This window comes from Aythya ferina (assembly GCF_964211825.1).
Source record: "Aythya ferina genome assembly, chromosome: 6".
NCBI lineage: Eukaryota > Metazoa > Chordata > Aves > Anseriformes > Anatidae > Aythya > Aythya ferina.
This window is the reverse complement of record NC_140303.1, coordinates 16656570-16680993: the sequence shown is the minus strand read 5'-3', so window position 1 is coordinate 16680993 and position 24424 is coordinate 16656570. Positions and strand designations below refer to the sequence as shown.

Sequence of the window (24424 nt, the reverse complement as noted above, 5' to 3'; positions counted from 1 at the left end):
CACACCAAAACTGCTAACAAAAGCACTCTGCAGAACAATGTTACTGTCTTGGAAGGTCCCTTCACATAGCTGCTTTGTAATTTCCAACCATCCTATTCAGCACAGAGGACCTGTGAAGACAGAGTCCTTTCCTGAGTTGGACAGAATCTCCTGGGGTCTGGGCAAGCAAGCAAACCTAGCAAGCCAATACTGAGTCTATTAAAACTCAAATTTAGTAGAAGGTCATTGCTATCAGTTTGAGGTAAGATCTCATGATGTCAGTAAAAGTTACAATGCAAATGACAAAAAAAAAAAAAAAAAAAACTGTCACCTTTCAGGTACAACAACATCTCTAAAGTAAAACATGATTTTTCAAAAGGAAAGCAATATTTTTTGCCTAGCTTCAGAATTGTCTGTACGGTTTTGGCTAAAACCTTCAAATGATTTAAAAAATAAAAAATAAAACCAGCCTGGTAGAGCAAGCATGGAAATTTTACATGTATATTTAAGAAGATTATAAGTGAATGAAACACATATTTATAACCAAAGTGTTGGGCAACTTTAGCCCAACTGCATTTTGCAATTTCCATTCCTTCTACACTACATTTTTATCTTTACAGTCTTTATTTCCCACTTGAATTGTGTTACTGTCCAGAGGCCTGTCCACATGTGATAGTTTATTCTACTTCTGAAACGCTCACTCTCCCCCATCTCCTGGCACTGTAGCTACTTACTACAGCACAAGCTAAAAATACTGCATTAGCTCTGAACAGAGCTCAGTCATAGTATTTGGTTCCTATTAGGGCAGCAGATGGGGCATCACTGGCTGTGACCTCCCATTCAAGGAATGGCATTCATGGGATATAAATTTGTTTAAAGTTAAGATATTTTTCCTTTCCCTTTAAGTATCATTTCCTCATGACTTGTTTTTCTGTGCTATTCCAGCTCATATTCAGATTAACAGTTTGTTTCTGGAAATGCTCTCCAGCCTGTTAAATTTTTATTGTGAAATGTTTTGACTAGAAGACAGAGCACTCGTCTCTAAAGCAGAATAGAGACAGCAGTCTGTATATCCCTTAAATGAGCCAAGGTTTTCCTGTCCACTTTAATCACAGTTAATCACAGCCAGAAATCATTCTAGTTTGCATAATGTTCCATGAATAGTGAAAAGCTACTTAATTACATCTATGGAGTACTTAAAACTCATGGATAAGAAACCATCAAGGAAAAGATAAACAGATGATACTTAAATATAAGAAACTACTTTTTATACATTTCTTTACTTATTCACTTACCCCATCAAGACACATTTTGTTTGAGGTCAGAAGTTCACAAATATTTCCATATTGTGACTCTGACATAGCTAAGAAAAATATTTCAAGGTGCCTCTCCCAAAAAGGGCAATAAAAAAGGGGGTATTTATTTTTTTGAGAGGTATTCAAAAGAAAAAAAAAAAAAAGTATATGAGAAGAAAGACCGTACATTTTCCTAACCAACTCTACACATAACTTCCAAGTGAGATTATTTATTTCAAGTATGGCTTGATGTGTTACAAATTAAAATATAGCAATAAAAATAATCTATTATTCCCAACAATACATACTCATAAATCTTACATTCTAAAGATGTTCTAAAGGTCTCTATGGTTTCTTAATAAAGCTGCTTTACTACCATTACTTATTGTCAAGGACAGAAAGTTTTGTAGGAGTTGCTCAGGGGTAATGTGTAACAGCTTATTTTGAAAGGAAATGTGGAAATAATTTCAATAGTCAGAAGGTCCTCACAGAAATGTCCTGTCAGCCTCCTCTGTTATTCTGAGTATGGCTCTATCTGAGGTAATCCTAGAAGTCTCTAAGATTAAACAAGGGCTGAGCAAGCCCTCTATATGAATATATTTAATGTTTCGCTTTCTTTTTTTTTTTTTTTCCTGTAAGTTCATTCTCTTCACTCATGGCCAACAGGGTACTTATTCCCACACCTAATTCATGTTTTACCATGTGGCTATCCACACATTTATAATCAAATATCTCTGAGTAATGCTCTGCCTGCGAATATTTCTTCAACTGCCTAGACTGAAGAAAAGTTTTAAAACCTCAGAGTTCCTATGTTTTCATTCTAAAAGCCCGTTGGTTCTCTTGTATCTGCTCCCTGGCATCTTATATCTGATGTCAGTATTAGATTCTAAAACATTTTTCAGCATCTTGAAAATCATTGTTCTACATTTCATTTTAAGGAAGTATTTTCAAAAAGTATTAAAGAATGCTTTTCCTTTGCACGTTTCCCACCTTTAAAAATCCTTTACTAATCATTCTCACTGCTCAGTAGAAAAGTTGGGACCAAATGTCATAAGTCAAATTCTCAAAGCAGAATATGGAAAGAACTGCTAAAAATTAGTAAGTGCATTTTACGCAAAATGAAGTGCACTTTCTAAGCCTGATTCATTGATTTCTAACTTTTTTTCCAGCTTTTTTCTAGCTTTTAATTTTTAGTCTTGGAGATTTATGCCTTTTTATCCTTAACCTTTTTATCCTTAAAAAAAAAACAAAAACAAAAACAAAAAAAAAACTCTATATTCCTACAGCTATAATTTTGTAAGTTTATAAATTAAGAACATATTTAACTGGAAGCCTTAAATACCAAAACTTCATTGAGTAATTTTAAATTGCATGAAATGGACACTCCTTTTTGGCAACCTCTGCTGTAAGATTCCAAGGAGATAAAGTTCTTGTTGCTGAAACTGCATGACAGTAGCCAAGTTTAGTGACCACTTCAAAGAAAAGTAACAATTTTGCCTAACCTTAATTTACACTATTAACATTGAACAAATTAAAACAAACAAACAAAAAACACAAAGAGCTCATTCTACTTTTGACAGCATGTGGATGGACACCTTTACCTAGCTAGAGGTACAGAGAATTAAATCTAGATTTGTGAAGCTGCAACAATGTGCTTTATACTGTCAGACAGAGGTTTAGGACTGAAGAGAGATAAATTATTCTTACCACTAAGCGTTGTTTGCATTTTTGCAAAAAGATATGTTAAACACAATGTGTTCCTGTTTAGATCTGATGTTTCACACATGGTCTTTCTTGACGTAATTTGAATATGTCTGGTCAGATACAGGTTTGGTAACACCTGAATGCTCTGTCTTTTCAAAAAAAAAAAAAAGTAATTAATAGCCCTTGTAACAGCTGTTTATCACATTGCCAGAAACACTTCATATGCATCTGTATCTTTGATATTAATATCTGGTAACTGACATAATGAAGCAGTCTTATCCCATTGGTGTGAATATCAAACTACCAAGTATTTTACTATACTTGATTAAGCATCAGGATAGTTTTCCATAGGAACTGGTATATAGGTTAAGTTAAGTTCATTAAATACGCCATTAAAATCATACACTACATACAAAAGCATCAGGTTAGTCCTGGTTTCCTAGTAAGTTTCTTTCTAGGAATACCCAGTTTGCAGGATTCTGTCATTCAGAGAACCTGATCACCAAAAAATTAGTAGTTAAGTCAGTTAGAAATACAACTTTACTTTTCATGTTGCATATGGAGACTGCAGTAATGAAGGACTTCTTTACAGAAATACCCAGACCAACATGTTCAACTTCTTCATTCATCACAGACAGAAAGCACCCTTAGCAAGTCTGCAGACAATACAAAATTGGGAGTGTTTGATAAGCCAGATGGTTGTGCTGCCCTTCAGTGGAAGCTTAAGAAGCTGGAGAAATGGGCAAATATGAATCTCATGAAGTTTATATCACAGGGAAAGGCAAAGACCTTTACCTGGGGATGAATATCGATCCCCCTGCACCAGTACAGACTAGAGACCAACTGGCTAGAAAGCAGTTCGACAGGAAAAAAATAGGGGAGGGGAGGGGAGGGGAGGGGAGGGGAGGGGAGGGGAGGGGAGGGGAGGGGAGGGGAGGGGAGGGGAGGGGAGGGGAGGGGAGGGGAGGGGAGGGGAGGGGAGGGGAGGGGAGGGGAGGGGAGGGGAGGGGAGGGGAGGGGAGGGGAGGGGAGGGGAGGGGAGGGGAGGGGAGGGGAGGGGAGGGGAGGGGGAGGGGAGGGGAGGGGAGGGGAGGGGAGGGGAGGGGAGGGGAGGGGAGGGGAGGGGAGGGGAGGGGAGGGGAGGGGAGGGGAGGGGAGGGGAGGGGAGGGGAGGGGAGGGGAGGGGAGGGGAGGGGAGGGGAGGGGAGGGGAGGGGAGGGGAGGGGAGGGGAGGGGAGGGGAGGGGAGGGGAGGGGAGGGGAGGGGAGGGGAGGGGAGGGGAGGGGAGGGGAGGGGAGGGGAGGGGAGGGGAGGGGAGGGGAGGGGAGGGGAGGGGAGGGGAGGGGAGGGGAGGGGAGGGGAGGGGAGGGGAGGGGAGGGGAGGGGAGGGGAGGGGAGGGGAGGGGAGGGGAGGGGAGGGGAGGGGAGGGGAGGGGAGGGGAGGGGAGGGGAGGGAAGGGAAGGGAAGGGAAGGGAAGGGAAGGGAAGGGAAGGGAAGGGAAGGGAAGGGAAGGGAAGGGAAGGGAAGGGAAGGGAAGGGAAGGGAAGGGAAGGGAAGGGAAGGGAAGGGAAGGGAAGGGAAGGGAAGGGAAGGGAAGGGAAGGGAAGGGAAGGGAAGGGAAGGGAAGGGAAGGGAAGGGAAGGGAAGGGAAGGGAAGGGAAGGGAAGGGAAGGGAAGGGAAGGGAAGGGAAGGGAAGGGAAGGGAAGGGAAGGGAAGGGAAGGGAAGGGAAGGGAAGGGAAGGGAAGGGAAGTCCTGGTGGACAAGTTAAACACCAAGCAGTGATGTACCCATATGGTAAAGAAGGCCAACAACCTTCTAGGCTGCATTAGGAGAAGCAAGCATTGGCAGCAGGTTGGAGGTGATCCTTCCTCTTTGCACAGCCATGGTGAGACATACCTGGAGTGTTATGTCCAGTTCTGAGCTCCCAAGTACACAGAGGCATGGACATACTGGAGGGAGTTCAGCAATGGGACACAGAGATGATTAAAGGTGACTGAAGCACCTGTTGCACAGAGAGATTGAGAGCCTACCTAAGATATTTCTGATGGCATGTTCCCAATTGCCTCTTGATGGTGGAGATCTGACTGATATCATTATATGAAAATCCTTAGGCTAAATTATAAAGCTTTATTTTTATTTTTTTAGTAAAAAACTGTAATCCTTAAAGAACGCTCTCTAACACTGGTGAATGACTGATGCTTGTTACAATGGATGTGAGAAAATACTGAATCAGCACAAAGTGCCTTCAGTGATGTTCTGTTTATAAGCTGAGCATCGTTAATTAAGATCTTAAAATTTCCTCAGGCCCTAATGAAATTAGTCTGTAAAGGGGGTCCAGGAATCCTATGTTGCAGTGTATAGAAAAATCACAGTTGGACTTTTACATATGAAAGAGATTAAAGCTACTGCTGTTCAGACTTTTTGCTCACTGCTTGTAACAGCAGAAAGTCCAGCAGAGGCAAGTAAAGAACTGCTCACATGAAGGCCCAAACTAATGGCAATCTACTTTCTTGGAGACTGGCGGTAAAGGATCTGTTGCTTGCCAAAGGAATTTGGCCATGTCCAACAACTCTTCATTGATGGGTAAAGCCATCCATCTAGGCACAGATGTGTGCAATACATTCAACACTGTAAGGATTTTCCTGGATTGCTTCCACATAGATGTCAGGCAACTTTTCTCATAAGATCTTGGAAGGATTTGTAATCATCTGGGATAAAAGAGCATGATTAAAGGATGTCTGGCTTGGCTGGTGATGACAAATATACTGGCATCTGCTATTCCTCCTCCTGAAAATTCTCTTCCAAGGGAACCAGATCAGTAACAGTCTGAGCAATAGGAGGAATAAATATATCTTTCATGGTCTTTGTGGTGAAACCTTACTGAGTTTTGAGATACCCCATGGTGGTATCTCAAAAAGAGGTATCACTTGAGGAGCTGAGGCCCAGGCAGAAGGATCCCTGTAAGGAGGAAATTAAGAATGTCTGGTGTAGGGAACTACAGAGACACAAGATCCATGTGTTTTGGAGTATAAAGTCTCTCTGTTGCCTTGAAAATCTGATGAGGAAGAAGATTATTTCTTTTGAAAATGGTACAGCATTTTGATGAAATCTAGATCCTTTGGAGGGTGCCAAGGCAGGCACTAAAACTACATAGGAGAGTCCAATAACACTATGTGTAACAAAGCTCTGTTCTGTGTCACATACTTTTAGAAGGCTGGTTAATAAATAAGTTTAGTTAGAATTATACATTGATAAGTTTGTATTTGTTTTTAACTAATAAATTAATTTTAATTGTGATTTTAATTACTAAAACCTGACAAAAAGATTCACATAATTTAAATGGTAGTCATTGAGCTAAGTTAAAATGTAGTTATTTAGCTCAGTGATAAAGACATTAGCCCACGAGCCATAAAATTTGAATTGGTTTTTATCCTAGCGGATATTTAATACAAAGTGGTAAAATATAAAAAGAAGAGACTATGAAGCCAAAACCAAAATACCTTCTGATCCACAGACTGTGTTTTTATTTCAGGATAGATAGTTCATTTTGAACTAAGTGATATTTGTTTCATTTTGTTTGAGTAACTGAATCTCATAAATCTCACCATTTTTGTTGAGCTCTTAAATAAACAGATACATATACATGTACGCACGTATCATGAGGGATAAGCAGCCAAACATGAGTTATTTTAGTATTATAGCAAAAAAGAGTAAATTCCAGATTGAGATGCTTAACAAGGGAATCTTAAGTAGACATAGAAGTGATATACCTCTGCACTTAGTACTGGTGGGATCAGCACTGTAATACTGCAGTCCAACCACATGTTCATAATTCAAGGAAGATTTAGAAATCTGGATATAAAACTGGAGAGAAGAGCAATGAATATAAGGGAATGGATGTTTTACGGTAAAATATTTGGAGTTTAAACTATATAAATAAAAATTGAGCCAATTTAGAGTTCCTAGGACAGAATTTACAACATCTCAGAAAGGGACATATCTATCTATCTATCTATCTATCTATCTATATATAAAGTACTTCAATCCAGCAATCCAGCAAGTTTATGGAAGTGGATCAAATGAAGTTTAAATTTGAGAAAATAACACTAGAGATACCTTAACAATAAAAGCCATTAAGCATTAAAACAATTTACAGAAAGGTGTGGTAGAATTTCTATCACTGATCATTTTACCTTTATGTTTTTCTGGAATATCTGATTTATTTAACAAATGCAAATGAATTTGTAGCAGAGAATTGTTCTGAGTAACTATATGCACACTGCTAAGTGTAAAGGCAATACAGGTAAATACAGTAATCCTTTCTTGGTTTTAAAACCCATTAATGTATAAATTAAAACAAAACTAGTATTTAATTAGAAATAATAAATAAATGAATATATGATCATTAAGCCATTCCTGTCATTTGTCTGCTTTTTTCACTGCAAATTACTACGTAAAGAATGTTCTGAAATAACTGATTCTTATACTTGGAGCAGTCAACAATCTCTAAAGCCATTTTCCATTTTTTCAATTTCCTGCATATTATGAGATTGTAATATTCAGTTTCCTTCTGCAATATATCATCTGATATTGAAATACTGTATTATGTAAATTATAAAGATAACATTCACAATATGGTAAAGACTATTTCTCAATTGGTCTTCATGCAGAACAGCATTAATCCTGAGAGATACATAGCTCAGCAGGTGGACTAAGGGTTCTGTAAAGTAACACAATAGAGCTTTAAAATTAAAATAATAGTTTTAACTATTATAATAATTCAATCAACAGTAGCTCTCTCATATTTACTCAAACTTCTCATAGATTCACGGAATTGTGGAATATCCTGAGTTGGAAGGGAGCCACAAGGATTGTCGAATCCAACTCCTGACTCCACACAGGACCACCTCAAAGCCAGACCACGGATCTGAGAGCATTGTCCAAATGCTCCTTGAACTCCGGCACGCCCAGTGCTGTGACCACTGCCCTGAGGAGCCTGTCCCAGTGCCCGACGACCCTCTGGGTGCAGAACCTTTCCCTAACACCCAGCCTGACCCTCCCCTGTCCCAGCTCCATGCCATTCCCTCGGGTCCTGTCGCTGTCCCCAGAGAGCAGAGCTCAGCGCCTGCCCCTCCGCTCCCCTCGTGAGGAAGCTGAAGGCCACTATGAGGCCTCCCCTCAGCCTCCTCTGCCCTGGGCTGAACAAATCCAGTGACTTCAGCAACTCCTCATATGTCTTGCTCTCTAGACCCTTCACCATCTTCATAGCCCTCCTTTGGACAAACTTTTGACTACTTTCCCTTAAACAGAAAAATTTACAATTATGTCCGGGTTGTTTAAATTTTCTTTGCATTATGTTTTCTTACAAATATGATCCTTTTTCTGCACATGTAATTTGAAAAGCATTCCATATGCAGCTGAAGTCTTAATGTTTTACTTTTAATTAGTAGAAGAATTAGATTAAAAGTAAGACTCCGTTTAATCCAAATCAGTGTTGGGTAGGCTGTTCATCTTCTATGGGCTAATACTGTGAAACCCTAACTGTCAAATATAGTGTTTTCTTATGTGCAGTCTCACTTATTTCATTAGAACTCTCATAATGACTACCCATGGGCACAATTATTTGCAGGATGACGTCTTTACTTAGTAAAGAAACACCATCAAAGGGTAGTCAGGAAAAAATATGGATATAATGAAATCAATCCCTTTTACCAAACCAGTCTGCAAGATTCTATAAATGCATATTTGGCAGTCTCAGAAGGGTGCTTTGCATGGAAGTTTCAAACATCTGTGCTGCAGCCTAAGAACTACCACATTAGTGAATCTCTTCAGGATCCATACAACATCTTAGGACAGCGATGATAGCAATCCAATTTATCCACTCACACTTTGCTCTGTGAATATTCACTGTACAAAATCAGGGGAGTTTATTGCATGAGAAAGAAAACTATTGCTGTAAATGAGCATTTGTAGAACAGTAGGTGTACTTTTAAACTTATCTACGCTAGTTATCAGTACCTTGAGCCATTTAAACATGAGGAATTTGTGAGGTATGTTATCCTTGCTGTTTGCTTACTGTTTGGATTTTACCTATTTCATAAAAGAAATTAAACTGGACACTTCTCTAGAGAGTCTTCAGGATGGTTAATACATTTTGTTTTACCCCTGAATTTGATCACATCTTACTTACCAGCACAATAGATTAAAAAATGTGTTCAGTGCGTTTGTTCAATGTAAAGCTTACTTGGAGTCCTTTTCTACTTTTAAACAAGAGGTGGTGACTCACGGCTTTTTTGCCCATGTAAGCAGTTCTTTCAGTTCACATCAAACTGATTAAATTCAACCTCCTTTGGCAATTATTTAAATTTCTAATTTCTTTGACTGCACTGAAAACAAACAAGAAGCTGCTGCTAAGATGCTTCCTCTGGGAGGTGACACCTAATAGCTAAAGCACAGTAAAGACCACATAGTAAAAACACAGCTTTTTAACTAGAGGCCTGGTTCTCCCTTTTTGCTTATACTCAGTCCTGATCCAGCTTTTCCACCCAATAGGCTAGAATTAACATATACCAGTTTGTGATGTGCAATATAATGTATGGTAAGATGTTACTTTGGTCTTGATGTTTGGATGCTGGGAGACAAACTGAGCTTACCTGCTAAATTTACCTATTGACAGTAGTCACAGAAGTAGGTCTTCTTATTTCAGATTGTACAAAGGGGAAGAATTAGAGCGTGTGGAAAGCAAAATGATGTCAACACCACTATCTCTTCTTTAGTCTGCATCTAGTAAGTCCTGGCCCACAAAACAATCTTGACACTGGGGATATCCACGCTAGTCCTGATAACCAGACTGCATACCCACCAATGAAAACTGGACAGAAGCATCACCCACTCTGGGATGTCTGCCAAAGAAGTACCTCCATACTTCAGGAAAGCTGCAGGATAGCATGGTTTAAGTGTGAAATTTTCACAAACAAAGGACTTCTTCAACATAGACACATCCAGGACTGAGGAAATCAGCTAAAAGGGAAGAATGCAGTTACATCAGCAACTGCATAAGAAGACTGGCCACTGTGTACTCACATGGCTGTGCTCTACCCTTAGTGCAAGCCCTCTATCCACCAAGATCCCAAATCTGCCATCAAGAGGAATGATTCCCACTGGTGAGAGAAGAATTCACGCCTCACTCTTCTGCTAGGAGGAGCTTGTCCAAGTCAGTGGTCAAAAACCATTCTGCCTGGGGCACATGATCAATTTTGTTCTTGATGCTGCTCATCCATAGTTACTGGTGGCACTGACAGACACAACCCTCATAGCAGCAAAGTGATCAGTGGCACAGCAAGAGTCCTAACGCTTACTTCCAGCTGAAGCTAATGGCCCCAAAAGATAAGAAATAAATATAGGGCCTTTGTTAAAAGGTATCTTTATTAAATGACAACAGGGAGCAAATAATGAAGCAAATTTACAGAAAATTACCAAGATGAGGAAGAACAGAAATTGCCAAAAGCACACAAAGATAATGAAACGAGAACTCATTTTTAACTGAGATTCACAGAGAGAAAAAGATCACATAGTTAATAAAACATTTTAAAGGATCATACATGTTTAAAAAAGTAATAAAATATAGCCAAAGCTAATTTTTCCTAAGCAAATCCTGTCAAATCTCTTTAATTTTCTTCTTTGCTAGACTAACTGGTCTAGTGTGTAAGAAGGAAGTGTTTTTGTAATATAATGACTTAATAAAGTCTTTCCTGCTGTCCTAATGAGACATTCTCATAAAGAAAGTAAGGAAATATAATTTTGATGAAATTACCTAAAATGAGGATAAGTCTGGTTGAATAAACAATTAGGAATAGTTCACTGCCACAGAAAGAGCACAATTCAAGTGGTATCATAAGATACCAGCTCAAATCAACTATACCAGCTCAAATCAACTGCATATTCTCTTGGATAGAGACATAAAGCTCAGTGATAAGAGCTTGTGAACATGACCACAATGGGTAAAGCTGCAAGTACCTAGGAGGTTAGATAAAAATTTCATTCAAAGAAATTCTTCCTATTACATGAAATAACATTTAATAGAGACAATTGAAAAATGCTGTAGAAAGGAGATGGAAACACTTGATGAGGCAGCAGTAACACCAAAAATGATATGGAAATTATCTTGGGAATGATATCATGACTAAGAAGGGATAATAGCATAAAAAAGCAAGTCTTGGTGATATAAAAGAGTTGCTTGGATTTTGAGACACATTCATTTTTCTCCCAACTAACACCTATATAATTTTTTACTGGAATAATCTGTCCATTTGGAGGAATTATACTTTGAAGAAAGCTGTAGACATACCACAAAGGAAAAGGAAACAATAAAACCCAGAAATTAAGGCAAATTCACCTGAAGAGGAATACTGAAGAAGTGGATTCGTTTTGTCGAACAAAGAGAAGACTGAAAGCCAGAAAGGTAAACACAGAAAAAAGTTACTAATAAGAAGCTGATGACAAAGTATTCCTCCATATACTGAGGAGAGAAAGAAGCAATCTTTTCAATAGCTTTGGGCATTTTTTTCCTGCAGATCTCACTGTAGTGCACATACATTTAGAGAACATACAAGGAAGCTTCGTCCTGTCATGGAAGCAGCCAGTAGCAGGATGGAGTTCAGGCTGGGCTAAGGAATATTCTTCTGGATTCCTTAGAAAAGCTTCATGTAGTGTGGTACATTAGGTAATAGAATCATTAAAGGTGTTTGGTTTTTTTGGTTGGTTGGTTGTTTTTTTTTGTTTGTTTTTCTGTTTGTTTGGCTGGTTGTGTTTTTGTTTTGTTGTTGTTTGTTTGCTTGTTTGTTTTTGTTGTTTTGTTTTGTTTTACATTGCAGGAGAATGGAATGTAAATGGGGAGATCTGGTAACATAACAGTACATTTTAATTGGGTCCCTGAAGGGGCAATCATTCTGACTAGATCAGCCTTGCTGAACATTGTTTAAAATCTATATGCATTTTTATGGGGATTTGGTTGTTGTTGCTTTTGGTTGTTGCTGTTCAAAACAACAAGAAAATTCTGTTAATTATTTAGAAATACCACCCCCATTAGTCAAGTATAATGCTTGTTTATTTAAATTTTAATTTTTATGAGCCATGTCGTTATAGCATTGAAATCCTTTCTCCATCACTAAGGAAGCTATTAATTCTGGTTCACAGAAATGTTTAAACAATTTCTTTTAATTGTCCATTATCAACAGTGAAGGTTAGTGCAATACATTAGTTTTACACCAATGCATTTTACTTGGTTTGCATAATACAAATGTTCCAGTTAATGTGTATCCAAAGCCTCGAGTAGACATCATTACATTTCAAATGAGAGGTTAGCAAGACCTATTATTCTGGTGCTGAAAAATGGATTGCCTAAAGTAAGGCAATTAATAACTTAAGATAGATCAGCTCAGCACAAAATGTCTCTCCTTTACTGCTACCAGGAGACCAAACTAATTTACTCCAAAAATACAGATGTTTACCCATAAAGTGTATAACAACCACCATGGTGTGGTTACAGCTGCATGCTTTAAGCTCCGAATGTAGACTGAAAACCTTAGAGCTCCAACAATCAGAATAGCAATACAGAGGAATCAAGCTGACTTAATTTCTCTATGTCAGGCAATGTTTAAACACTAGTTGCAGGCCTGGAGGAAAGCTGTGTGTCAGCTTTTCTGGTGATCAGGAAATCGCTTCACTTAATTTTTGCAAACTGAAAAAAGAAAAAAAAAATAGGATCTGCTTCCTAAGTGGATTTTTCACATCACTATTTCCTTGAAGTACTTTATACAATCAGACACTTTTAACAATATTAATGAGAAACATTACAAAGTTCACTCATGCCAGTTGGAAAATGACTTAACTACTAATCTTCTTGTAATGTCTCCTGAATTCATCACTGGAAAAGTTTTCCTAGAAGTAGTACAAAACAGCTCACTAGCAGTATCCCAACCAGCCTATCAAGACAATATTAAATATTAAATATATTTCACCAGAGTCACTATCGGTAGTCTACCTACAGATAACATAGAGTAATTTAACACAATTATGTTCTGGTATATTAGGGATGAGTAAGCATGTAAAACTGCAAATGACCATACTCTCATTAATTTCTTTGTCAGCTCACCACCTGCTTGTCTTTGCATTTCCACATCACTCATTATATTCTACATTACTCATTCTCTTTCTCTTTTAATTTTGCCTTAAATTTATTATCCACTTTTTTTTTTCTTTTTTTGCTTCATATCATCTCTGCACAGCTTCTTACCACCCATTCTCATCAACCATTTTCATTCTCAATTCCACAAACTCTTATCCAACTTCTCAGTGTACTTCTGCCACTAAAGCCACTCTTTAAATCATAAATGATCTCCAGTTTTGGATTTTTTTAATCCATTATTTTCCATCCCTTATGTAGCCTTACCAGTAGCTACATACTTGTGGACTTTCTGTCTCCTTTTTCCTCCTCATCTTTGCGTGTATTTTTTCCTCTGAACAATAACAGACTCTTCCCACCAGTAGGTCTTTGTGACCTTTCCTACTCAAATTTGATCCTCTGCTTCCTTATACATTCAACCCAACCATCAAGCTCAATTCTAGTGCTGACATCCTATCTTTAAACTCCTAACACTTCATCTGCATCTGTGTAGGTGTCTGCAGTGTCTGTCTTTGGCCAAAATAAATAAATAAGAGAGAGAAAGAAAAAAGCTGGATAACAGTAGGAGCAGAAGTAGTGTGTGTGGATGGGATGGAGGAAACTCTCTGAAAGTACGTTTTCACAAAACTGTTTAAGTCAAAGAGGAAGATGACCATCAGCCACAGGAATTCACCAGGGAATTATGGAAAGACTTCTGAAATTAAAAAAAAAAAAAAAAAAGTCAGCTTAAAAGAGGTATAAGGAAAGTACAGAAATTTGAGGCAGCAAAGAGACATCTTGGAGTGGCTAAAGCCACACTCAAAACCGAGTTTGATGCTGACAAAAGTCACCATGCAGCCACCAGGTGAGCTTGAAGCACCTCAGCAGTGTGCACCAGCACAACAGGCACACACAGCACTGCAGAAACCTCCATTGCAAGGTGCATGAAAGTAGGAGAATGAGATTCATATCCTCACTTGCTCACACCAGCCTTGATCCTCCCACTTGTCCAGTTTCCTATGTCATTCCCCAACCATTTTTGGTTTGAGTTACGACTACGTGCAAGCTCATGTATATGAGTTAAGGTGACTATACATGACTATAGAGTAACTGAACTGCTTGCATTAGCCAAGTTAGCATCTATAGATGGTCCTGTATTGCACGTGAACCCTTTGTATTCTCCACTACCTCCTGCTGAATCTCAGGTTTTCAAGCTGTGAGTAAAATCAGATTGCCAGAAAAGAGTATGAGAGGAAATGATATTAATTCAAATGTAGTGTCGTAATGGCCAACTTCTTAATACAGAACATACCATTGAGTGCCTTTTTGTACATTAGCAGCTTAGCTCAGAAAACCACAGGTTTACACAAATGCAGTCTATGCATTTGATGGCTGTTTATCAAGCTCATCAAAATTCACATTTTTAAAACAATTTTAAAATCACACTTGAGAGCAGAATCCTGGTAATATTTTGGGATAACAGTTCCAAATATTTGTGTAAACTGTTTCTCAGACTCTCTTTTGGATTTGTTAATTTACTTTGTCATGATTGCCTCATAGGCACTATAGGCATTTTCAAAAGTTAAAAATACTTAAAATGTAACTCTTTTAAATGTCTTGCCAAATCCCATTTTCACTTTCACATGCATTTATAAAGTAAACCATCATACTCATGATTCTTAGGTGGGCAGACAGTTTGCTTCATTTTTTTCTATTATCTGCTTTTCTATGTATCTAAAAGATGAAATATTGAAGAATTAAAATGAATGTTTGCAAGCGCTGGTTAAATGGAAAATTAAACATTTCAGAAAACAAGATTTCCATAATGTCCAATAATAAACAGGGTACTGGCTTGGATTGTTCTTTGCTATTCTCTCCTGGTTTGGAAATCAACTTTTAATAACATTATCTGATAACACCTTAAGGACATGCCAGAATATTCTACACACAGAATACACAAATATATTAAATATACTATAGGAAAATAAATAAATACATGTTTAAAACATAGCCAGTTCTCATTCTCATATTTAATGCAGATAATTACCAGGCAGATTAATGAACAAACACTAATGAACATCTCAGCACAATACAATGACCAGGCCCATCGTATGTGGTTCTGCTCATGGGTAAATCAGGACTCCTTTTGCTTCAAGTGCATTTATGTGCACACAGGAAGCTTGGAAACCCAGAAAGTCAGCCTAGTCTGTTTTTAAAACTGATGGGCATGAGATTCCTGTGATCTAGCCAGGATTATGCTGGAAGCTATTTAATCTTGTTTGACAGAAGCAGCTGTTTAAAACCTGCATAAAGGAAGCCCACTTCCTTTCTTTGCTGCTGCTTCTCTCCACAGCAAGTTCCCATCCTACTCCATCCTAGGCGTGGAGGCAAGAGACCTGCCTCTGTCCTGGTCCATGACCCCAGCCAGGTGCCAAGCCATGCTCAAGTGCAGCCTTCTGACTGCCACAGAAACAAATTCAAAACTCTGCTTTTACCACATGGAAAACCTGCTTATTTTTCAAAAATACAAGAGAGGACACTTCAAGTTTGCTTCACAGAGCTGCTGCACTGGCTGAGCTGCAGTTTTCATTCACAGGCGCTCGTACATGGATACAAAGGATGTTAAACTGAGACAAAATGGGTATCAAGTACTCTGCGGCAAGTGTAGGAACCAATGCCACGGGAAAGCAGGAATAAGTATTCTTCAACTATACCAGGCAATGTTAGTCTATGACTCTCCAGAAAAGGATAATGCAAAGGAGAAGTAAAAATAACGGTGTCCCACCATGCCAAGGGCTGCAAGTTCTGTGAGGCAGAAGAATGACTCTTACCTTGTGCTACAACTCCTTTTCCCACCAATTTGAAAATTTCTGCTAATCTGTGGTGTGGGATAGTGCTTGTCTGTCTACCGCGGCCACTTACAGTGCTTCTTCTTCACTCCTGGGCCTTGTCACAAACATGTGGAGAACTCAGCATAACAGGGGCATTAGCTCTGATGAAACATATTTCCAATACAATGTTTTCACAATGCCAGGACCCCAAATACTTGCACTTACAGCTTAATTCTTTAAATCTGCCTTCAGAATATGTCAATTCCACCCTAGAAAGAATTACGTTATCACTTCTGATTATTCAGAGAAATAGGGAAAAAAAAATCCCTATTCCAGAATTCTACCTCATATCTCAACAGAATTTAATTTCTTTCCTGCCTCCCATCGTCTTGATTCTTTAGGATATGCAAAAAAATAATTCACTGTCTTCTTTCTCTTGCACTGTTGCTTTCTCTGCTTGAAGTACTGTTCTATTGAAGTACTGTCAGTTCTATTTCTTCAGGGAAAATAAATAACTACATGATACAGAAGTTCCTCTCTTCCCTTTTAAACTCCTCTAAAATGCAACCAGCAATGCATGATCTGCGGCTGCTCTTCTGCTACTATCCAAAAAATTGACTCCTTTTTATCCCAGTGGAGGCATAGCCTGACATTTGTGCATATATCCTTTTAAACCTTGCACTAAATAATGACACTTTAATTCCAACCAAAAGAAATCTTTAAAGATTAAAATGTTGATCAGTGAATGCAGATAAATTCTCACTTCACGTTTTCTCTTTGGAAGTCTACAGTCAAAACTGTTGTTAAATCAGTTCTTGATTAAGTACAAATGAAGGGAAGGCTCTTATAAGAAGCATGAGATATGATGCAAAACTGTTTTTCATATGGTATTTTCTTTAGAGTGTGAAACTTAGAGCAGAACAAAACTGGATACACAACAATACAGAACAGAGTGCTTAAATAAAGAGCGTGTTCTTGTTAATGAACTGTCTTAAGTTACACAAAAAAGTTGTATTTTAGTACAAAAATAAGTAAATAAATAAAAATCCATGGTTCTAAGCCACCAAATCTTTTTCTATTGTCAAAAGTACCAAAACAAATAGTCTTCTTCACAACTCATTTTTCAAAACCAGACAGGATTTTTCTCCATCACTTCAACAGCAATCTAGACTATCATTACTGTGATGACCATAAAAGTTCTCCTGACTTCCTAGCTTGGCTATCACCAGATTGAGATATCTCTACCATATAGTATGTTTTGCTGTAAGAGCGGATGTTTCTGTCCTCTCAATCCTCCTCCCAATGCCCACTTTTTCTATGATTACTTTTTATATTAACCTCTTTCTCGTTCCAGTTTCTAAGTTAAGTCTTTTAAGGTACTACCATTTAAAAACAACTGTTGTTTAAACCAATACACGACAACATAAAATTTGGGTATTTACCCATCAATATAACCACAAAAACCACACAAAAGAGGCAGAAACAAGCATGTAAGCATAAAATACCTTCAGCAGTATCACCAAAGAGATGGCCATGGTTATGCACTGTATATAGCCTTTCAGAAGGTGCAACAAACTTTGCTGTTAGGGCAAAGGGAAATCAAGAAACATACTGATGTCAGGGTTTTCTTGTGGAACTGTGCTTTTACATTCCAGCCTTTCTTTAAAGTAAGAAGCAAAGGATGATGACATCTTCTCTTCCCTTCCCACCTTCCTCCTACACCATTGGAATAAATTATCACTCATTAAATTAATATGCTACATTAATTTACAATTAAATGATCACTAGCAATAATGATATATAATGTAGATTTGTAGTAATTGTAGTTCACTATTCAATATAAACCTGGCAAAGTTTCCCATTTATCTGCTTATTCTCTACACACAAGGAATAAGGATAATAATAATTTGGACCCATTGAAGACCACTACAAATAAAGACAGAAAAGATCAGGTTTTTTGTTTGTTTGTTTTTGTTTTTGTTTTTACAAGCTCCTAAACCACTTTATAGCTTTAAAGTCTACTAATTTCTAGGTTGCCTACTGTTACAACCATTTCCTTTTCACTGAGATACATCCTTTTCATGTGATATCCTGATTTTGTGCTTGCTCCATGGACACTAATTGAGAAGGTGCAAGCACCATTTATGCTCCTGTAAAATACAAGGATCCCTGTTCAGTACATACTATATTGAAGTCGTAGTGCAAAAAGAGTGAACTATAAATCACAATTAAGAAAAAAATACCATCCTTATATATAAGCAGGTGTTTGCTTGTACTTGGAAAAGTCCCGAATATTTTGAGCTTCCAGAGGGAAAAAAAAAAAAAAAAAAAAAAAAAAAAAAAAAAAAAAAAAAGGACATTACAACGGTGGTTATTTTTTTGCTAGAAAATACTTGTCAGTGTATTTTTTTCCATAGGAGAAGAGTCTGCCAAAAAGTTGTAATGTCTAGAAGTCACAGAACATGCTGTTTCTGTATTTTACTATACTACATGTAAATGAAAAATAAAGTTACCGGTATAGATTATTCTTATTCCACAAATGATGGCAGTATAAATATTTTGTAGAAACCTGGTCTTTGTAAACATATGCAATATACTGCACAGCCATCACCTAGCATCACCTATGTGCCCTGCAGAGGTGTAAGAATCACGCTGGAACAGCTTCTGCAAGTGGATTACAGTAAGATTCAGAATACAATTTTTGAAGCTGATTTTATCATAAAACAAAATAACAAAGCAGACTTTTTTATTTACATGACTAGAAGTAAGAAACCAAAGGATTGGACTAGGTCATTTTTTTAGTAAAAGAGGAGTTCAAGTTACAGAGATCTAGTGTAGTTAATTACAATTAATACAACGTTCATATATATAGTGAACAAAGATAATGGAACAACAGCAACAGTACAAGAAGCTTCTTTCATAGGCAAACACCATATTAAAGATAACAGTAGAGCTCCCTGAAGAGTTGGAAAACAAGTGTTTTTCCACTCCCGAAAAGCAGGAGAAAGAACACCATGAGCCCTATTTTTCCACAAAAAATGTGTCAAACAGAGAACAGAAAAGAGAGGTATTTTGAAACTAATGCATTAATATTTTTAAAAATGCATTAAATCAAAGTTACACAGCAAGGACAAATTCATTGTTATTATCCAGCTACAGTTGATCAGGAAATCTCAAAAGGCCATGGATTTCTTGAAATAATTCCAGGTTTTCTTGGATCCAACTAAGGCAGTTACCAGAACAGCTTCTCTTATGACACTCTGATTCTTTTGCTTCCATTCACAGTGAAGACAAGGAAGACCAAAGTCACAAAACAACAAAAAGCAGACTGGAGTGTAGAAAAACATTAGCTTCAGTGTAAGCATTGACTAATGATTGTGGAGATTCTTATGTTAATAGAAATCACATAAATCTGAAAACTAAAACACTTATTATGTCATCTAATCTATGCAGTTGGCAGGAAAGGATTTGTTCCCTAAAGCATATTTTATGTGGCTTTATTCAATCCAATTTTAAATGGCAGAGCTATGAAGCTCCCACTGCATTCTTTGAGAAAGCTGATTTGTTTATTGTTTGAATTAATTTGACCATTTCCAGTTATAGCAAATATGCTCAAGATGCTGTTCTTAATAAAAATATGGAATGTCCTCAGTAATTTATGTTAGCATTAAAATAGCTAGTGAATATCCAAGCTCTGTGAAATATCTGAGCTCTGTTGAAGTATCTTCGCATATAACAGGCAGATCTTTTGATATTAACAAAGGCAGGAATCTCTAAGTATCTGGCAGTTGGGTTCTGATGCAATTACAAAATTTTATCCAATTGATGTGATTTATTAATCACTTCTTTATGATTCATAAGCTTGGGTTTTTTACGCAGCTATATTTCTGAATGAATTTTTTAGTTAATTCCCACCACAACTAAATTGGAAATACCAAAAGTTACACTTCTTTCACAGCATTTTTATATTATTACTTCATGAATTCAGGACTTACAAAAAAAAAAAAAAAAAAAAAAAAAAAAAAAAAGAACATGAGTGTGAAATATCTTTTTTGTTATTGATTTCCACATATGAAAATGTAGTACTTATCATACTCTTACACAAAGGATTAGTAACATGGAAGGTAACATTTACAATAGATCCTCAGTCTGTTATTTTTTTTTTTTCTACTGAGAAGGCAACTCAAACAAAAGTATATATCCACTGTAAATTTACCTTATTAAGGAAGATACTCATAGGTACTTAAGTTCTGCTATAGCTCCCAAGAAAGACCTGATTTTTTTAGTGTACATCTAAAATTACTGCTGCCTGTATATACAGATTACACTCACACACACATGCACGCACACACTTATATATGGGCAATTTTATATTTTCTTCTTGTTTTGTGGGAAAAAATATAATCTGAACTGCAGGTTCAGTTACTTCAATGTAAGGTTTGCACCCCGTAAAACCATACTACTTATATGGGAAAAATATTACAGGATTAAAAGCACTGAGGCTAAATCTTCACAATTCGTGTGTAAGAACACTATTTCACTGGAGAATATTTTCCAAAGTCAGAAGGAAAATGAGCACACTTTAAAAAAATCATCTGTTTAATGTACTATGATAGCATCTGTATTTACTGTACATGATATGATCTTTATGGCATACGGAGATTGTCTTTCTGTTTGAGCTGCCTAAAATATTGTGCTGGTCTCGACCTTGGAAATGTTTCTTAAGCATTTACTGTAGTATAACAGAGATCTTTTGCCAGAAGAGTCACTGCAGAGCTGTGGGCTCTTAGGGGGCTTTCCATATTAGGGGTTTTCTTGCTCTGGATTAAGCATGCCAGCAATAGTTAGTTGCTGTTCTGTATTTAAAACTGATTTGCAGGAATGAATTGGGCAAGAAATGTTGAAATTTCTTGTATTTCATTGAGTTAAGTTTACAACCACAAGAGAGTTTAGGGAGATATCCATTAAGAAAACTTTTGCAAACTATCCAATGCTACATGACATACAGCAGATTTCTGAACACACCAGGAAATATGCACTTCGCCCGCAATTCTAATGGCACCAAGACTGTGAAGAATGTGCTTTTATAATAAAGTTTTTAAAGGTTACAGTTTATTGGATAGTTATCATTGATCCTTTAAAAACGGTTACCGATGTTTAAACAGAAATACAGTGAACTAAACTATTAATTTCAGTCAACAGCTTTCTACAAAATAATGCCTTAGCCACACTTCATTAAAGCAAAGTGCAATACATTTCATTTAATTTCTGATATAAATTACATAGCAAATCCACACAGGACTTTCCAACTTAAGGTTAGCACTTAGGCCATTTCATTCCTGTAATAACCTTTTAATCTCTGTATTCCCTTTCTGCACCGTAACTGTACACTACTGAAAGACTTCTCCCCAGGTAGCAGAACATAATCCTGGCATGGCTACCTGAGTTTACCCTGAAGTTGAAATGCCAGCCATTACTGTAATCTCATAAAATATGACATCAGTAGTGGCCATCCAATAAATTACAAACCTGTATTTACTCTGGGACCATCTATAATCTTATATATATTTGTCATATAAACACTGTGGTTTCAATATCCTACTGGTCATCCAGTAAGAACTGGAGTTTTGTTGAAGATGTCACTAGCCATAAACAGAAGTGTGAACTATTGGAGGTATATTTAATCCTATGACCACTGAAACCTTACTCTCACTAGTTTGAGAAATATTATTTCCCATGCAAGATCACTTAGTCTGAAGCTAGCAGTGGCCAAAGGAAATAAAGGGGTATGCTTTAGTAAAAGATAAATAAAATAAATCTAGCCCTGAGGAGCAAGCAAGCTCCTTTACACTATTAGGTGCATCATTTCAAATACGAAAACTCTGCCATCCAGACACAGTCAACTAAACCAACCAAGACTCGTGTTCCACATTTAAACAGCTTTATAATTCCAGAATACACTGAGGGACTACAGAGCTGTAGGAAAACAAAACAAAATGTGCGCACCAAAAAAAAAAAAAAAAAAAAAAAAAAGTTTTCAAGAGCTATGTTGCTCCTCTTTCATAATAAAGGCAATCCCCCACAAAACTTTAGAAAATGTAGATGACAGAAAGAAAAAAAATCTCCAAAGTCCCCATACAAGTAGAAAAAATATAATCTGAGCACCAAAATTATCTAATACTATCTAAGATTAAACTCTTTTTCTTGAGCAATTTTTTGTGTGTTCGCATATGAACGTTAAGCTAACAAATAGGATAAAAGTTCATAATGTCTTCAGTTCAAAGAAACAGTAGCATCACTTACCTAAAGATTGGTCTTTGGAGATGCTTTTTCTTGATTGTAACACAATCATCCATTTAAAGACGGAAAAAAGACTTCTTCCAGCAAATAACTCCAAAAAGACCAGGGAGTAATCAGGAAACTTGGTCTTAGCTACTGTGCTGCAGAGAGCACACAGAACGATATTTTGGTTCTGGGGGAAGCCTCCCTCCCTCTTTCTGACAGTTGAGCAGAAAAGGGCCATAGAGGCCACATAAGACAGGCACGTCCGTGCACCAGCAGACCCTGCAGGCTGAGCAAAACTGGAGTCAAGTTGATCGAAGCACAGAATTGTACTGGATTCCTTTCAACTGTGCAGGAAAAAAGGGGAGCTTTGCCAAGTGCTACCCAGGTAAAAATGTTTTAGATTATTCCAGCCATGAGAGCACTTCTTACACATGCTGGTCAAAGTCTTAAATGCAGAGTCACTCTCTCCCTTGCTCTTTAAAACACACTGTTCCAAGGCTCAACTTGTTTTTCTTCAAAATAAAAGTTGTGCAGCTGTTTCAGCATTCCCATGCGAGTACCTTCAGAAAGTTTGTTCTGGTAAAAGAACTGTATACAAATTAATGAAGACGGATGGATCTGGTCTGTGAGGCTGGCTCCACTTCAAGAGATTGTAATTATTTTACAATCTGGCTTTTATTCACTCAGGATGATGTGTGGCTATAGCTATGTAAATTAAAGCACTGCTCATAATTTTTAGCATTCATAACCTAATAACCTAGAGTTGGCTGAAGCAGAATATGGTGTTTGTAGCTGGTAGAACCATAACTACATAAAACAAACCAATGCTATGTGAGTGAAGAAAACAAAGCTGACCAAGTTCAGATAGTGACAGTAGCAAACTGTTACTGTTTGCAAGATAAGATTTCAACAGAGATTCAAAGTCAAGAGCTTGCTCTGACATCATGCTGACATAAATCAGGAAGAATTCAACCGCAGCAAACAGAGGCTGTAACGAAAGCTACAAGGCAGGAGCAGAACTGTGGTTCTTGTGGGACTGGTCACGAGTGGTTAAGGTGAGATGCCATTTCCCAGGCAATTCAAGGGGTCCGTAATAAAGTGGTGCTGGCACAGGTCTTGATGCGAAACATGAAACCCAGCCAGAGGAGCAGAAAGCAAGCACTCACCCGCATGCAGCTGGCTGCATGGCACCCTGACACTGCATGTGCCCTCTTGCAGAGAGGAAAAGGACCTGCCACAGTGGCTCCTTCCCTGTGACCCCATTTTCTTCCAGCTTAACTCTCAAAAAGCTCTTACTATATGCTAGGTAATGCTTCTGATATGTGACATGCAGGATCAGGAAGGCTGGGAGTCTTTTGCAACTGCAGTATTAGTTGGACAGAGAGCAGAAGAGTGGTAAATTTACACAGTTAAGAGTATAATACTGGCATTATCAAATTAAGCATGAGGGACACTAAGTCTGAAGAAAAAAAAAATGAAAAAAGGCAATACTGAGATGTGACTTAGGCTGTATGCAACTAAGCAAATTCATACTACATTATGCACAAATTATGAATTTCACAAAATTTCCATGAAATAATGATACATAACAATCAGGGAGATAACCAATATCCCAGTAATATACACTTTCACATAGGAAAATTTAGATTAACAGATTCTACTGAAAGAGGTAAAATACCTTTCTAGATCTAATGTATGTTGCTTACAGAATGTCATGATAGGGCAAAGTTTGGTTAGCCCGAAACTGATCCCCACACTACATGGGACTATTTCCATGACACAACCACTGAGCAATTATCTAAAGGAAAAAATGATCAGACAGCCATCACCAGCTATTTGTTGTTGATTCAGTTTTACCCTGCCCCACTTTTTATTTCTACTCCTTTGAGAAGTAGGCAGAATTACACCTTCATCAAGACAACTATCTTTATCAGATCACAGGCTCATTTTTGCCAGGATCTTGAAGGATCTGAGGATCTTTCTTCAACAATATGCAGTGTTCAGAGTGCTGTCGTATTTTTAAAGCCTTTCATGTAGTCATGATCTTTCTTATTCTTGCCTGCCAAGATTCACATTTCTTTTCATGCAGTTTTCCTGCTCTTTCAGCTTTTCAAAATAATTTACTGCTTTTTGAAGCGTGTTCACTCACTATCTATAGAGAAAGA

At 37.6% G+C, this 24424-nt stretch overlaps 1 protein-coding gene across 10 annotated transcripts in view; it reads right to left on the bottom strand.

The window, feature by feature from the left end:
- PDE1A (phosphodiesterase 1A) overlaps positions 1–24424 on the bottom strand; it is a 253162-nt gene that overhangs the window by 92152 nt on the left and 136586 nt on the right. Inside the window, exon 1 of one of the 10 annotated variants that reach the window (XM_084524829.1) lies at positions 22278–22849. The exons of the other annotated variants lie outside the window; for them this stretch is intronic. Within the exon in view, the coding sequence (XP_084380955.1) occupies positions 22278–22330 (53 nt within the window). The 5' untranslated portion in view covers positions 22331–22849. Of the gene's footprint in view, positions 1–22277; positions 22850–24424 lie in introns of those variants that run through there. 10 annotated transcript variants of the gene reach the window in all.